Source organism: Cricetulus griseus, chromosome 8 (assembly GCF_003668045.3).
Source record: "Cricetulus griseus strain 17A/GY chromosome 8, alternate assembly CriGri-PICRH-1.0, whole genome shotgun sequence".
Taxonomy (NCBI): Eukaryota; Metazoa; Chordata; class Mammalia; order Rodentia; family Cricetidae; genus Cricetulus; species Cricetulus griseus.
Window position 1 is genome coordinate 6,814,835 of NC_048601.1, and position 15,716 is coordinate 6,830,550.

At 44.5% G+C, this 15,716-nt stretch overlaps 1 protein-coding gene across 1 annotated transcript; it reads right to left on the reverse strand.

The window, feature by feature from the left end:
• Nucleotides 1–4,319: 4,319 nt before the first annotated feature.
• Nucleotides 4,320–14,446, reverse strand: Cmas (cytidine monophosphate N-acetylneuraminic acid synthetase; the record flags this gene model as incomplete). Its single annotated transcript, XM_027430160.2, is given in 7 exon segments — nucleotides 4,320–4,876; nucleotides 6,743–6,896; nucleotides 7,751–7,922; nucleotides 8,272–8,366; nucleotides 10,440–10,573; nucleotides 13,998–14,153; nucleotides 14,304–14,446. Coding segments are annotated over 7 exon segments (1,045 nt in total), but the record flags the coding sequence as incomplete, so codon positions are not given.
• Between the last annotated feature and the right edge of the window lie 1,270 nt (nucleotides 14,447–15,716).

Below are 15,716 nucleotides of genomic sequence, written 5' to 3' on the forward strand. Positions count from 1 at the left end.
CTGCCAGCTGTGGAGAGGGGGCTTTAAGGCAGGCAGGAAATGGGGGCAGGGCTGGTGCTTAGCTCTCTGTAGGTGCTATTCTCCCTGCAGAGGGTGGGAGGGTGAAGAGAGACCTGCTGGGGACTAGACGGGGCTTGTGATTCAACAACACAGGAGGTAAGATGAAATCCCATCAAGTGCTCGTCTCGGTATATACTTCATATTTATTTCCTTTATTTTTGTATTTTAAAGTGTTATGTGTGTCTGTATCAGTGTGTGTGTGTGTGTGTGTGTGTGTGTGTGTGTGTGTGTGTGTGACTGTGGAGACCAGAAGAAGGTGTTAGGTCTCCTGAGCTGGATTTACAGGCTCCCTGAGAGCCAGCGAGCCAATGACCCACCCAGCGTGGGTGTCGGCAGTGCACCTGCATCTGCTGAACAGCCAAGTACGAGCTTATCTTCTCAGCCTCTCTACACACCCAGTTTTACAGCAAGTACTTTTCCGTGGCTGTCCCGAGGGTTAACATGTACATCTAAATACAATCTAAATAGGCCCTTAAAGGGTATTGCACAACTCCTTTTTGTAGGAATATGTACCTACTTCATCCTTCCAGCTTTGTGTCTCCCGATTCCCTTATCTGTAGGCTGTGATCATACTATGCTTTGTACAATTATTACTTTAGAGCCGTCATTTTAAGGATAAATTCTTCTATCTTCACTTATTTTTTCTATTCTTCTTTGCATAGATGCAAGTTTCTAGCTCTTATAGTTTCTTCTAAGCTTCTTCCTTCTCTTCCTCTTTTTTTTGGGGGAATGAAGTCTCTTTTTGTGTGTGAGCACATTTGTGTGTGTGTCAATGTGCATTGATGTTTTGCCTTCACGTATGTCTGTGTGAGGGTGTCAGATCTTGGAGTTACAGATGGTTGTGAGCTGCCATGCAGGTGGGGAATTGAACCTGGGTCCTCTGGAAGAGCAGTCAGAGCTCCCATCTGCTGAGCCATCTCTCCAGCCCCATGAGCACCTTTTTTTGTCTTTACTCTTGAAGGAAAATTCCACTGGATGTAGAAATTAAGGTTGGGGTCATTTTCTTTTAGTATTTCAGACATTATAGAGCACTGTTCTTGCTTCATAAAGCAAACCTGTAATAACCTTCACTCTTCAGTGTTGTTGTCCCCGCTGCCTGTAGCTTCCTTCAGGATTTCCTGTTAATGTGGGGAGCTTCTCAGCCACCATGCTTCATGCACTCCTCTGTCCTGTCTGTTTTGCTTAGATTCCCAAATATGTTACACCTTTTAAATTTGTTCTCACAGACCTTTTTGTCATCATGTCTTTGAATCCTAGTATTTCCTTTTGATTAATTTTTGGGATTGAGCCTTACTAATGCAGCCCATGCTAGCCTTGAGTTTGGATTACAGGCATCGGCCACCATGGCCAGTCTAACCCATCCTTATGGTTTCTATATCTCTGCTGGCATTAGTTATCTGGCCTTGCACATTGTATAACTTTCCCATCGTCTGTTTGTATCAGACCAGAGCTCTTCTAAATGGCCTGTCTGGTAATATAAACATCCATGTCATATCTGAGTGTGGGTTCCATGATCATTTTCTTTAAATTTAGCCATTTCTTGCCTTTTACTAAGACTTGTTATTTTATTGTGGAAAGCTGGGTTTTAGGGACTGTGACAATCTGTTTTTAGTAGAAAGGTTTGTGTCAGTCTTGCAGGGAGTTGGGTTATATCTTTATTGTAGCTGTGAATACTAGAAAAATCAAATTCCTTCAGGGTCCTTGCTTGTGGCTTTGGAATTTCCTTTTGTTCTTCCCAAGAGAAAGTCTATGTTTTGCAAATTAGTGTGTGTGTGTGTGTGTGTGTGTGTGTGTGTGTGTGTGGTGTTAACTCACTTTATTGGAGGCTTGGTGAATGTATGAAGTGTAGAGTGGAAGCCATCCAGGCAGTGTCAGGCATAGGTTCCCTCTGGTGGCACTGGTCTTGTTATACCTCAAGCTCATTAGCCATTGCCACAAGTTCTTCGCCAACACTATGCCAGTACATTTTGCAGACCAGACAGACTGTAGGTTGAAAGTTCTCTTGCCGGGTTGGTGTCCCAATTCCACTGCTGGAAGCTGTCCCTGGTTACAAAAGATGGCTGGAGCGGGCTCTGCATCCCCCATTACCAGGTGTCTTTGATAGGGTCACTCTTTTTTTTTTTTTTAAAGATTTTATTTATTTATTATGTCTTATGCCAGCAGACGACACAAGATCTCATTCAAGGTGGTTGTGAACCACCATGTGGTTGCTGGGAATTGAACTCAGGACCTCTTGGAAGAACAGTCAGTGCTCTTAACCGCTGAGCCATCTCTCCAGCCCCGATAGGTCAGTCTTGTAGATTTCTACTGGGTTGTCTGTCCAGCCTCAATAGGAGGCTTTGTGCCCAGTCTTATTGTAACTTGTTATGCCATGTTCAGTTGATACCCTGGGAGGTCTAGTTTTTTTCAGAAGGGCAACAGAGGAGTGGATCTGGGAAGGCTGGGGGGAGAGGGGTCTGGGAAGAGTGGAGGGAAGAGAAACTGTGGTTGGGATAGACTGTGTGAGAGGAATAAAAAACTTATAAACTTTAATTTTTAAACAATTGCAAATAAATAAAAACACAACACACTAAGTTTAACCAGAAAAAAAAAAAAAGAGAGGAAGCCGTGGCATTCTGCAATGGTCACTCACTCTCCAAGCTGTCCCGTGCCTCCTCCAGGGCTTCTTCCCAAGTCCTGTCCCTGTGGTGTCCTGGTCTGCTTCCTTGATGCCTTCTTTGCTGCTCACTACGGATTCTCCTGAGCTGAGGGGAGAGGGCCTTCACCTTGGAGCAGTCTTACTAGGGAGGAAAAGGTAAGGAGTTCCCAGTGGCTGTTTTCCTTCTCTGCCTGTGGCCAAGAGATTCCCTTGCTTAGATTTCCAGACCCTGTAGGAGCCCACTGGCACCCTGCCAGCACCGGCCGCCCCAGGTGTTTCTCACACTGTGGCCCACACTTGGGCTTCCTTACCAGACACTACTAAAGAGCCTCATCCATGGTATCTGGTTGCAACTGCTTTGGGAAGTTTGAGGTTCTCTGGGTGAGTTTGAGTTGTTCTGTTCAGACAAGCTCCAAAAGTGTTGCTTTCATTGTCTGGCGTTTTTGTGGTCCGGGGGATTGGAGTAAGCTTTTGCCTGTTACAGACGAGCGCGCAGCATCTTCTTGCCCAGGGGTTTCTATCAGTGGAACCATGAACAGTAGTTTCAACAGTGAAGCTGCATTTCCACCCTGTACAGAGTTTGGGTGACTGGAACAAGGACCCTAGTGTAAAACTCTATTTTCTCACACAGTAGTTCCTGAGGGGCGGTATATCTGAGGAATGAATAGTTCATATGGGTGGAACTTGACCCCAGGCTAAATATGGGCACTATTGACAAAACGGGACTACCCACAGCAATTGGAAGTGGTTGTGGCCAGTGTTTGACTGAAGTGTTTTTTTTCTGTGGTTAGCATGGAGTAACTAGAAGATTTTACAAAAGATAGCTCTAAGCACTAAAACAAGGGACCTAGAAAAATCTGAAGGGTGTGGGGCTGGCAGCATCAGACTCAAAACTTGCTGACTGAACAGGCACACAGGAGAAACTGAGGCAAGCTTTCTTGACTTTCCTTATTTGTTCTGAGACAAGGTTTCACTATGGCACTGAACTCCCTAGAGCTCGGAATGTGCCACCACACCACCTAGGCTGTCATATAACAAAGGGGTCAGTCCAAGGCTCTGGCTTACTGCATGAACAGCCTAGGGACTGGTGGTTAGAGCTGACACACCTGTGATAAGATCTGAGGTGAAAACTGAGTTGAGAACTGCAGACCCGTGGTGACAAAACTTGTCTACAACAGTGGGCATGAAGGACCTACTTCTTGTCATCACTAATATGAGATTCCTTTTAATGGTGGGAAGAGTTGTAAATGTTCTGTAAACAACGTTTACTATTTGTTAAGTGTCCACATTTGAGCTGATGCCTCATTCTTGGAATCCGGTGGGGACAATCTGCATTGGCCACAGGGTCACTGTGGAAGCTGAGTTTAGTATATGAGGGGAGCATTACTTCAGCTGTGGCTGCCAATGGTTCATTCTGCCTCTTCTAAATCATTACAGAACAGGCAAAGGCATGAATTATTTAGATCTCTGCATTTATGTGTGTGTGTGTGTTCTCTCTGTGTGCATACACAAAGCACGGTCACCATGTATCATAGTTGGTGTCCAGTCACTTGTTTTTGAGATTGCATGGCTAGTGCTAAAGGAAATGCCTAGGAAGTGTCTTCTATAGAACAAAACTTCATCAAGTTTATGAACTTTATTAATCGACATAGTTTGTCTTGCCAGACACACTGCCTTAAAATAAATAAAACCTCAGCATCATTAAAACCACACAAACACAGTTTGACAGGGTACAACACAAAGTTGATTGTTTATGATGTCTGACTTGCATTTACTAAAAGTCTGAGGAACACTAGATCGATCCCTCAGTAATAACCTTGCACCAGAGGAAAGCAGACATAATTATCTCGTGGGTTCTGCGACAATGATTTGAGAACCTCTTTGAAAAGAGTCAGGTATCTCACAAATCAGATCACGAGTCTGCAAATTACACCATGGGATGTGATCAAAACAAAAGCCAAGCCTGTCCCTCACATGACACTGATTTCTATTTTTGGCATGAGTTATTAACCTTTTCTATCAGGAGGAAAATGTGCTCTGCGAACTCCCGGATGGCTCCCCGACCACCACTGCATTTGCAAATGTACCCCACAGCCTTCTGGGCCCCGGAGCAGGCGTCAGCAGGAACAGCACTAAGGCCCACTCTCTTCAGGCATTCTTCATCAGATACTTCATTGCCTGCAAGCGAGATGAACACCATTCAAATAGGAAAGAGATACAGAAGGTTCTTGCTAAATGATGCAAACCACAACCCATAGGTAAGATGGCATAGCAGCAGGAACACAACAATCACAGAACAAAACAGCTCCTTTAAGTGAAAGTGAGAGCAGGGCTTTCCCTGAGCAGCTCAGATGCAGCTCTTACCAGCTACGGAGGGAGAGTGGAGGGTGAGGCATATCCTTTGCTACTGTGTGTATCATTACCAGGGATTCTGCACTTGAATCACAAATGACAACCTGAAGGGAAACTTCAAATTTATGCAAGGGTCCCAGGTGTCATATTTAATAATTATCAGTTTTAGATTATTTAATCACTATTTCTTTCTCTGCCCTATACCCTAGTTTCCTTGGAGGTAGAGTGTGGAAGGAATTCACACACAGACTTTAGCCCCAAACTTTTTTTTAAATTTTTTCAAGAAAGGTTTCTCTGTGTAGCCCTGGCTGTCCTGAAACTCACAGAGATCCACCTGCCTCTGCCTCCTGACCGCTGGGATTAAAGATGTGCGCCATCACTTCTTGGTCTTTATCCCCAAACGTTTAAGCATTTATATCTAATAGGAAAATACAGGGGCTGGAGAGATGTCTCAGAGGTTAAGAGCACTGGCTGCTCTTCCAGAGGTCCTGAGTTCAGTTCCCAGCAACCACATGGTGGCTCACAACCATCCGTTATGAGATCTGGTGCCCTCTTCTGGAGTGTAGATATACATGGGAGCAGAATGTTGTATACATAGTAAATAAATAAACAAAATTATTTTAAAAAAAGAAAAATACAGTTATCAAACTAACACAGTATTATCAAACTCACACAATAAATACTCCTTAAAACCATTTAATAGCTGTTACATGGTCAAATATTGGCAACTGTCTGAAACCTTGCCATGCTGTGTGTGGGGTTAGGGTTTGCAAATGCATGGAGGACAAGGGTCAATGCTAGCTGTTTTCCTCAGTCGCTCACTCACAATCCTGTCTTTACATTTTTCTTAGGAGAGCTGCTGAGACGCAAGCTTGAACCTGCAATCCTCTTGCCTTCCCACGCTGGGCCACAGACACTCACCACCATGCCTGGCACAGCACTAACACAGTTAAGAAATTTAACAAGATTTTTTTCTCTAATTTTATGTGTCTGAGTGTTTTGCATGTATGTCTGTAAACCATGTTCATTGAGTGCCCGTGGAGGCCCGAAGAGGGTGCTGTGTGCCCTGGAACTGGGTTACAGAAGGTTGTGAGTCACTGTGTGGGTGCTGGGAAGCAAACCTGGGCTCTCAGAGAGAACAGTCAGGCCTCTTAACCTCTGAGCTATCTCTCCAGCCCTGGAATGTGTTCTTATACATTTATGTGCCCATCTAAAACACTGCTCACATTGAGGTTTTTTTTTTTTTTTTTTTTTTTTTTTTACAAGCTATACATATTTGTGAAGGGAACATTTTCATAAACGCAAAGGACACCACCTCCCTTGATCACACTAGGCCTTTGCCAGTGCCTTCTGGCCTCTGCCTCTAGGCCTCTGCCTACATAAATGACACATTCCTACACAATGTCAAGCTTTCTTTATCTTTGTTTCTCTTTCTAATGTTTGTTTAGTTTGTTGATTATGAATATGTAAAGTCAGTCATACAGAAGAGTTAAAGGGTAGGGCACCTTTCGAAGGTCTGTTCTCTATTTCTACCACACGTATCCTGGGGATTGAACTCTGGTCACCAGACTTGGCAGCGACTGCCATTACCCTCTGGCCCAGACTGTTCTAATGTGATACTTTGGTCTGCAGTTTTGGAGACTTTCCCTTCCGGTTATTCTGACGGGGTAAGCAGACCGGCAAATGACCCACCGAGATAGGCCACCTCTTTCCAGCACAGCCCCATCTCCTTCCTCCACTCATCCACGATGGCCAGCTTGTCTGACACGCTGACTTCCGTTTTGCAGTCCAACTTTAAGGCGGAGAGTGTCTGTTTGGAGCAGGCCCTTTCTGAGATGAGTCTCACCTGGAAAAGAAATGAGGCTGTCAGAAGGGAGGAACAAAGACAGGCCTGGTGATGAATGAAGCTGTGGGGACTCAAGTCACAAGCGAGTGGTCCTCTGACCTTCTGAAGGGCCAGTTACAAAAATCAACTACAACACAAAGCATGCTTGACTACTACTGCCTATGTGCCAGGCAGCACATGAGCTGTGCCAGGCAGCACACAGCCTCTCCCAGTCAGTCACCTGCTCAGGAGGAACGTCTACCCCGTGCTGTAAAGCACCACATAGCAAAGATTCCTAGTGAACTGTAATTATTTAACCTTTTCCCTGCTGAACTGTGGATTGTATCCAAGCTATCGTGCAAGCATGCTAGGCAAGTGCTTTATCCCTGAGTTCTGTCTCCAGGCCCCTTTTCATGTTTAATCTCGAGTCAGTTCTTGAACTCATGATTTTCTTGCCTCAGCTCCCTAGTCAGGTCTGTTGTCACCAGGCCTGGTTTAACCTTTGTTTTAAGAAATACACCTATACATTAAATTATTCTCAATTAACAATTTCATTCACATGAATAGGCTACGATTAAAAAGTCTACAAAATGTCTGCCCCTTTCTAGTTACCAACACAAATTAAGGAAATCTTCCTTGTTCCAAGGTTCTATGGAAAACGAAGAAGTGTTTGAAGTATAATTAAACAGGAGATATTAACCAACTGGAAAACCTCCAGTTTCATCTTTCTAGTGTCAAGAGTTTTTAAGGCATATACCAAGCAGTACTTCAAAAAGTTTATGTAAATAGTAAAACTTTGAATCTCTTAATTGCTGGGATGTTCTTTGACCTTGAATCAAATTTCGTACATACTTCTGTATTCGGGGAGCACGTACCTCAATACCACTTTTCTTTAACAAACTTATGCCAATAGCATCTTTGACATCGTAAGAGATTATTTCTTTTTGGTCTCCTGATACATAAATGTGGCCATTGGTGAGACATCCATCAATATTGCAAACCAAAAGCTTTATCTCCTTCAGTTTCTCTTTTCCAAAATAGCCAAATCTAAAAGAAACCAAGACAGAACTGCTGAGTTCAAACCCAGTGCCCCTCACACTGGCATCCGGCCAAGGGCATCTATAGCAGCACCCGTCACTCAGACAGTACTCTTCAAATTCACTTCACTGTACACTTTGCAGGCAGTGTAAGAACACACTGCTTAGCCAAACTGAGCCCCCCCCCCCCCGCCAGCTTACAAAGTCATTACAGGTGTGTTTTATACGCACATCTCCCCATTTGAGGAAACTGAGTCCAAAGACTATCTCAAATCAATGTCTACAAGGCTAGTTAAACATGCTAAAAACAGCCCTGGGCTCTGGTCCATGGCTACCACAGACCTTTTTCCTCCTTTTACCTCAAAACTCTTTGCTCTGCAATTGGCCAGTCAATGTCCACGTCTATATCCACACTATGCTCAGCTCGCATTTCATAATAAGCCATTTTTCCACCCTAAAGACAGTAGAGACATGGTGAGTGTTCTGACATTCACTTATGGACATGCAGTTTAGATCTGGGTTTGCATTATTAGGAAAAGCAATAATCCAGAAAACCAGCAACAGAGTTCAAATCAAACAATGCGTTTTCAAGTTCCCCGTTTTCCTTTAAGTAGATGATCTGTCTTAGGTGAAAGGGCAGAGACACCCTCCCGCCAGCACTCTGACCCCAGAGCTTCCTCAGGAGCCTGAGAGCTGCCTTTCCCTCTGAAGTCTCCCCTCACCACCTGACAGCCGCATGCTGGTTTTCAGGTCTTTGGTTCCAGGCCAGGGCTGGGGTGGCACCTGCAGCTACGCTGCACAGGGCACGAGAAGGGCCATTGCTCTGACGCCATTTCAAAGACCAGACCAACTATGGGGACTTCATTTGAAAACTGTTTTCGCAATCTTGTTACTTGAGAAACAATTCTTCTCCATACATTTGGGAAGGGCTAGACCACAGCTGTCCCCAGAGAAGAGCAAAGGGTGGCAGGAAAAGTGTGTGTGTGTGTGTGTGTGTGTGTGTGTGTGTGTGTGTGTGTGTGTGAATGTGTGTGTGTGTGTGGGGGGGTACCTGTGTGTGAGATCTAACCTGACCTCTAGAATGTAACTGAAGGACCAGACTTCTGTTTGCCTATGTACTGACCTAAAGACTAGGGGAAACAAACCCTTTGTTCTCAGAATATGAGTCACAGGAGAAATTTTAGAATGGAGAGGTTGCTCTTTTGATGTTTGGAATTAAAACCAGTCTTGCACATGCTCAGAAGGTGGGCCACCATGAAACTACTCTTTATTGCATGCTGTTCACATGTGTGGATATACACATGTGGGGTACATGAACCTGGCTCATGCACACGTGACAGGCTCAGATTGATACTGGGAGTCTCCCTTAATCACCCCCTCTTCACTCACTGGGACAGACCACCCTGCAGGCCAGCTGGCCCAGGGGATGCGCACAATCACCTTTTGAACTCTGCAGCCACAGGCAGGGTCCCATGACCACCAGGCTCTTAGGGACTTCTGGGGATCTCACAGTTGTCTGCAAGTGCTTTACCCACCAAGCTCCTTCCACCCCTGCATCTCGGACCCATGCTCCCCCGTTTGTTTCTTTTTTAGTAAGATAAGGGCCTAAGTCTCAACAGTATTGTTTCTGTCTTGAATGTTTCATTTGTAAAAGTTTGCTGTTTTGTGTACAGCATGTTTTGTTTGCATAAATAGTGTGCAAAGAGGCCAGAAGGAGGTGCTGACTCTGCTAGAACTGGAGTGAACAGACGGTGGTGGCCGCCGTGTGGGTGCTGGGAACTGAATTTGGGGCCTCTGGAAGAGCAGCCAGGGCTCCCAACTCCAGAGCCAGCTCCTAATTGTTTTATTTTTCAGAGCTGCAGTTGTCAGCTCTCTAAAATGGGGTAGGAATGAGCACGCTCCTCAGCAGCCGTGCAGACGGCTGTAGGTGCTGCAGGGTTTCCCACAGCCCACCCTAAGGGTGCATCAGCAGCTATAACCAAACGAACCAATTTTTCAGTACACAGGCTCAAGAATGAGAGACTGCCAATCCTCTCATTTCAAAACAAGAGCACAGAACAATAGTCAAGGTGACATAGGGACAGTCACAGAATTTGGCCTTCCAGAAAACCAGGTCAATGCTCTCCCAGATCTACTGAACTGCTTGTTTTCTGTTTTGTTTGTTTTGTTTGTTTGTTTTTCGAGACAGGGTGTCTCTCCGTAGCTTTGGATATTTTCTGTTTTAAAGTAGTAGAAATTATTTAACCACACTGCCACAATCTAATTGTAACCTAATATGGACAACAAACAACTGATGACCCTATCAGTTCTCAGCCCTTACCCCATGTTTACCTCACTATTCAACTGAACAGAACTCCACAGACACTGACTGTGAATTCTGAAGATCACCTTGCGGGTGAAGCTCAGGACCAGCAGCTGGATGATAACCCCACCTTTACTCTAAGGATGGTGTAGCCAAGCTCCTCTCCCAGAACTCCAAACACAATACAGAAGGGTTTGAAGAGTTGTATAAAATGAATATACAAACCTGTAAGTAACCCATCTCTATCAAATGTCTTTTAGCAAAATAAAATGAGCCGTTTTCATATAACTCTCCATCCCAGTCTTGTCGACGAGGCCGTTTAGCTGGATTCAAGTTCAGGGGCTCAGTCACTTCACGAACTAAAAGCAAAAGCTACAGTAGTCTACATTACTTAGAACAGACACCGTTCACTTAGTGAAAGCACAAATAAAATCCCTCAGAATGCAGACATCTGTATCTTCATAACAAAAAGTACTATTTCTAAAGGGACAACTGCTAACATTCCTTATGATTTGTAGCACCTTTAATAGCAGAGAAAGTATTTCATGAAGGAATTCAGAGAAATTCAGGTTTAAGGTATTGATAAAAGTACTGTGGTTTTGGAGGGCATGCAGGCAACCTTAGAACAGCTTCCAAAGACTGGGACTTGTCATAAAACATCACCCATACTTGACCTCTTTTATCTATTTCTCATTATTTTCAGCCTTAGAAATACAGTGTGTGCACATTGCCTAACAAGGTTAGAAAGTGTTTTCACAGAATTATCATAAAAAACTAAGGACTTTCCCACTAAATCACTGGAGGTTTTCTTTTTCAGTTTGCTTTTGAGTGTCATCTAACCCAGGCTGGCCTCGAACTCCCTAATTAACGGAGTATGACCTTACACTTGGGAGGTCCCTGATCCACTTCCTGAGTGATGGGATGACATGACAGTCATACCCACACGCCCAGCACTATGCAGTGCTGATCTGAACTCGGGGCCTTGTGCATGCGCGGCAAGGACTTTGCCAACCCAGCCACACTCCCAGCCCATATATATCAAAGCTTTTTACCAGTGGAAATATGTAGATGTTTTTATTTGGTGTTTACAATAAATATTTATTACACTGATAATAAAAGCCCAGCAGAGTCAACATTAATGAGTACAATGGATAGAACAGTGAAGCTTTTGCTGGCAATATGGAGAGTCCCTTCCCCTCTTACTGGATTTCCCGATTCTGGGATGAAGACATGTTTGGGTATACATGCACGTATGTGTGTATTTGGGGGGTATATGCATGTGCGTGTGTATGTTCAAGTAGATGCTGGTGTTGCTTCAGAAGTTTTTACTTTGGGCTGTCAGTGCTGTATGTGAAGGCTCCCATGACTAACCTTTACCCCTCCCCTCACGAACCATGTTCTATGCCATCCGACTTGGGTCTGACGTAAGTTAGGGACATTCAGCAAATAGGTTTAACAGCTAGTGGCAACACAGTTTACAAGCTGCTGGAGACTGCAGCAGAGGCAGCTCTCTGCCTTTAGGGAACCTGCAACAGAGGTGGGGATAGGTAGCTAAAATTCAGGGACTCAACAAGATGGACAGGACAAGGCTTTCTCCTGAGAGACACTTTATGTAGTGTAAGGCAGGAGACTGGCACAAGCAGAGGAGTCTGCTGCAGGAAGAACAGAGGGAAGATTCAAACTCATGGATGTGTGGACAGACTATCAGGTACAGGGAACATATGGCATCACCAGTTCTTCCCGCTGCCATGCCCTACACGGGGGGGGGGCGGGGGGGGGGGTGGGGGAGGGGTGGGGGTAGGCTGGAGATGGGGCAAGAGGCTCACAGCACTAGAAAGCTGACGTCTCCTTACAACACTGTATGATGGTGTCTCCCACCCTACGTGCAGTGGTTGACTGGGAGCCAGTTGTACCTACACAATCTTCCCGTAATTGGCAGCCACACTGAGCAGTGGCCTGGATTTGCAGGGTGAGTCTAGTACAACTTCTCACTGGACCGCTGTCATCAGCTGCTTATCCCTGTGTCTCTCAGAAATGGAGGCAAGTCTCCTCTGAAGGAAAATGTGGGTTCCACTGTCTGCGGCAGGTATATGCCACACCATGAGACACACAGAGAAGCAGAAACAGGGAGGTCACATTCAAGAGGACCAACAGTAGGAGAAATGACTCAGTTAAAAGAACAAAAATGCTGAAATTTGCATCAAGAACTTTCCAATGTCTGCCATAAATATGCTCAAGATATTAAAAAAAGATACTGAAAATAGATAAACATGGAAATTTCAATAGGGAATGGAATTCCTAAAAAATGAACTCAAATATCCAGACTAGAAAACAACAACAACAACAAAAACCCTGAGGTAATTCAACGGCTAAAACTGGCTGAAGAGATAGTTATCAGGCTCCAGCCAGCTGGAATTGCTCAAAAGTAAACAGAGATATGAGAACAGAGCAGACTGAGAAACCCAAACCAGAAACCACTCAAATCTAAGAATGGATTCCAGAAAGAGGACAAAGAAAACACTGTAGAGAAACATCCCAAGGCCAGTGTCTTAGACAGGTCACTGCTGGCAAGAGCCCCAGCTGTACTGCTGATAAAATGTGGAAAACAGAAGGCATTTTCATGACAGCACTTCAGAAAGCAGTCTTCAAATGCCAGAAGGAAACAATCATCATCTCATCTCAACGTGCAGTAAGTTTAAGATTGTTAACAAGACACCGTGACCCTGAATTCACACTAAACTGTGCACACAGGGCTATGACGGTCACACATGTATGAGCACACGTGTGTGCATGTGGAGGTGGTGCATAGGTGTGCAGGCCCAACATTTGCCTCAGGCATTTTCCCACAGCTCTCTGCACTTCCCTTTGTGCAGCTGGATCTGTCAGTCAAACCCAGAGCTTGGAGACTGATGAGGCTAGCCAGCCAACTTTCTCAGGAATCCCGTCTGTGTCACTAGGAGGCTGCCATGCCCACTCATCTTTTACACAGGTTTTGAGGATCAGAACATTGGGCCTCACAAGGTGTGGTAAATGCTTTACTCACCAAGCCATCTCCCCATTACCCTGCAGTATGTGTTTCTACTTTCAAGGCCTCTGCGTTGGCATGGTTACCACAGCTGAGTGGTGCTAGAGCCACCATGTTGCACATGCCCATCTACTCTAACAAGGATGGAAAACGACACAGACAACCACACAACTGACTCAGCGAGCAGCTATGGGTTTATAAACAAGAAATGTAATGGAGCCCAACAATTGCCAGCCTGGTTTAGACCCCATCCACCAGCAGCACTCTGCTTCCCAGGAGCTCCAAAGGGTCAGGACCGTGAGGAGATGGAACAGCCGTCCCTGGCGCTCAATCACTCAAGCATGGCCAACTTCTCTAAGATGTACGGCAATCACCTGAGGACCTGTCACAGCACGTCACCCTCAACACTCACTCTACCTCAGGATCTCCCGTGGAGGTGATACACTAATTCAATATGGAGGGTTGATGTGGTTTGATGCTCGCCTGGCAGGCCAAGAAGCAACACAAAAGGAGCTGATCTAAAAACTGACAAGTCTGCTTCGCCAACTCACAGAGACAGAGGCTGGGATGTCTAAAGAGTGGGAGGCTGAGTTAATTTGGTGTTTACCATTTTGCTTCGTAAGGAGGTCTAGACTGGATTAATTTGTCACTGCAGCTGTGCACCAAACACTTACTGCTCCTTAGCTCTCCTTACTGCTAATGGTGTTCATCCACAAAGCAAAACAAAGCCTGACTTTCCGTACGATGAGCTGGGTTACCTCCTTTCTGAATTTCACTCCATCGAAACTGATGGCGCCTCACAACAGAGAAGACAGAGTCATATCCTTCTTCTCGAATCATTTCTGCAACTTTCTGGAGGTCAGTGGGATGTAAACATGGAGATGTGGCTTGGATATTCCCCACAATGTCAACCTCTGAAGACAAAACAAAGAAAAGACGTCAAACACGCACAGTCCTGATGAGCATATGATACTGAGATCTGAAATGAGATGTTAACCCAAGTGTTGGGTAATGGTAAACATGGCTACAGATCACATATAATTTAAATGTAGGCAAACTCATACCATTGTGATAATTAAGGAATTCTACGATGGCGTCTAGTGAGGTAGAGCTGTCTTTGGACGTTTCAGAACTTCTTCGATGAACCTGTGCACCGAACTGTTTGGCCACATTCTCAATTTCATCGTGGTCTGTTGAAACCCACACACTGTTTGGACAGTAAGAAGACAGTTAAATACCAAAGTCACCAGAAGAGACTGCCAACAGTAAGACAGAGCTCTGCACCAATGTACACAACTTGATGTTGAGAAAGCTATTGTACAATCAGAGCATTTTTAATCTAGGTGTTGTGTGTATGCCTGGATCCTCAAGGCTCAAAGTTGGGGTGGGGGTTGGGATGTTCCTGAGTTCCAGGCCAGTCAATGCTGCATAAGAAGATCCTGTTTCAAAAACCCACCAACAAAATAAACAAAAACATAAAGATGCAAAACAATGCAAAAACGAAAGCCACACTACAAACCATTAGTTAGGTAGCTCTAGATTCTATTTCTATAAACTAGGAAAACCATGAACTCAGTATTTTTAAGATGGACACAGACTAAGCAAGATAGCACTAGAGGTCAAATCTAAGGTGAGTTGAAGGTGATTCTGCTTTGTATTGCCAATTTAAACCCCAAATATGATACACCAGACTAATACATGTGTAAAAATAAACTGGACTTGGCTTGACTGACATCGTTTCAAGCTCAGAAGAGAGTAAATATCTAGATCTGAGTTCACAGTGATCAGAAAACCTACCTTTATGTCTAAAACATTGAGCAGTGGATTCCTGAGCAACAACACAGATGCTATGGACCATGACTGCTCTGGCTGGGAATGTCTACCTGTAATCACCATGGCACACAGCCGCCTGTTTGATTCTGTAAGGCCAAGACAGAGAGCAAAATGCTTCCCTGTAGGGACAAACTTGTCTCTTACTGAAGCCCTGTTTTCTGAAACTCCATAAACTCCCATTTCTATAAACAGAAGATGTAAATATTACTTGAACCGCAATGCTTTAATAATGACAGTATGTAGATACTTTCAAGATTTGTAGTCTGCCATACACGTACACTCTTTGCCTACTGTCCCGTTCATCTGGCATTTACCAAGAGAAAAAGATATATGTGTGCCATATATCCAATATCACTTAAGAAAGTAAGGAAACATTTCCAACCTCTGATTTCATTTATAAGTTCATACATCCCCTTCAGCATTTGTAGAAACAGGATTTAAGGGATGGAAAGATAGTTCTGTGGGTGAGGATGCTTGCTATACAAACATAAGGACCTGAGTTCAAATCACTAGCCTCCATGTTAAAGAAAAAAAAAAGCTGGGCATGGCTTCAAGATGCACCTTGTAACCCAGAATTGTGAAGGAACAAAGAGGAGGATGGCGGCAATTGGTTACTGTCAGTGAGACACCCTGTCTCATAGAAT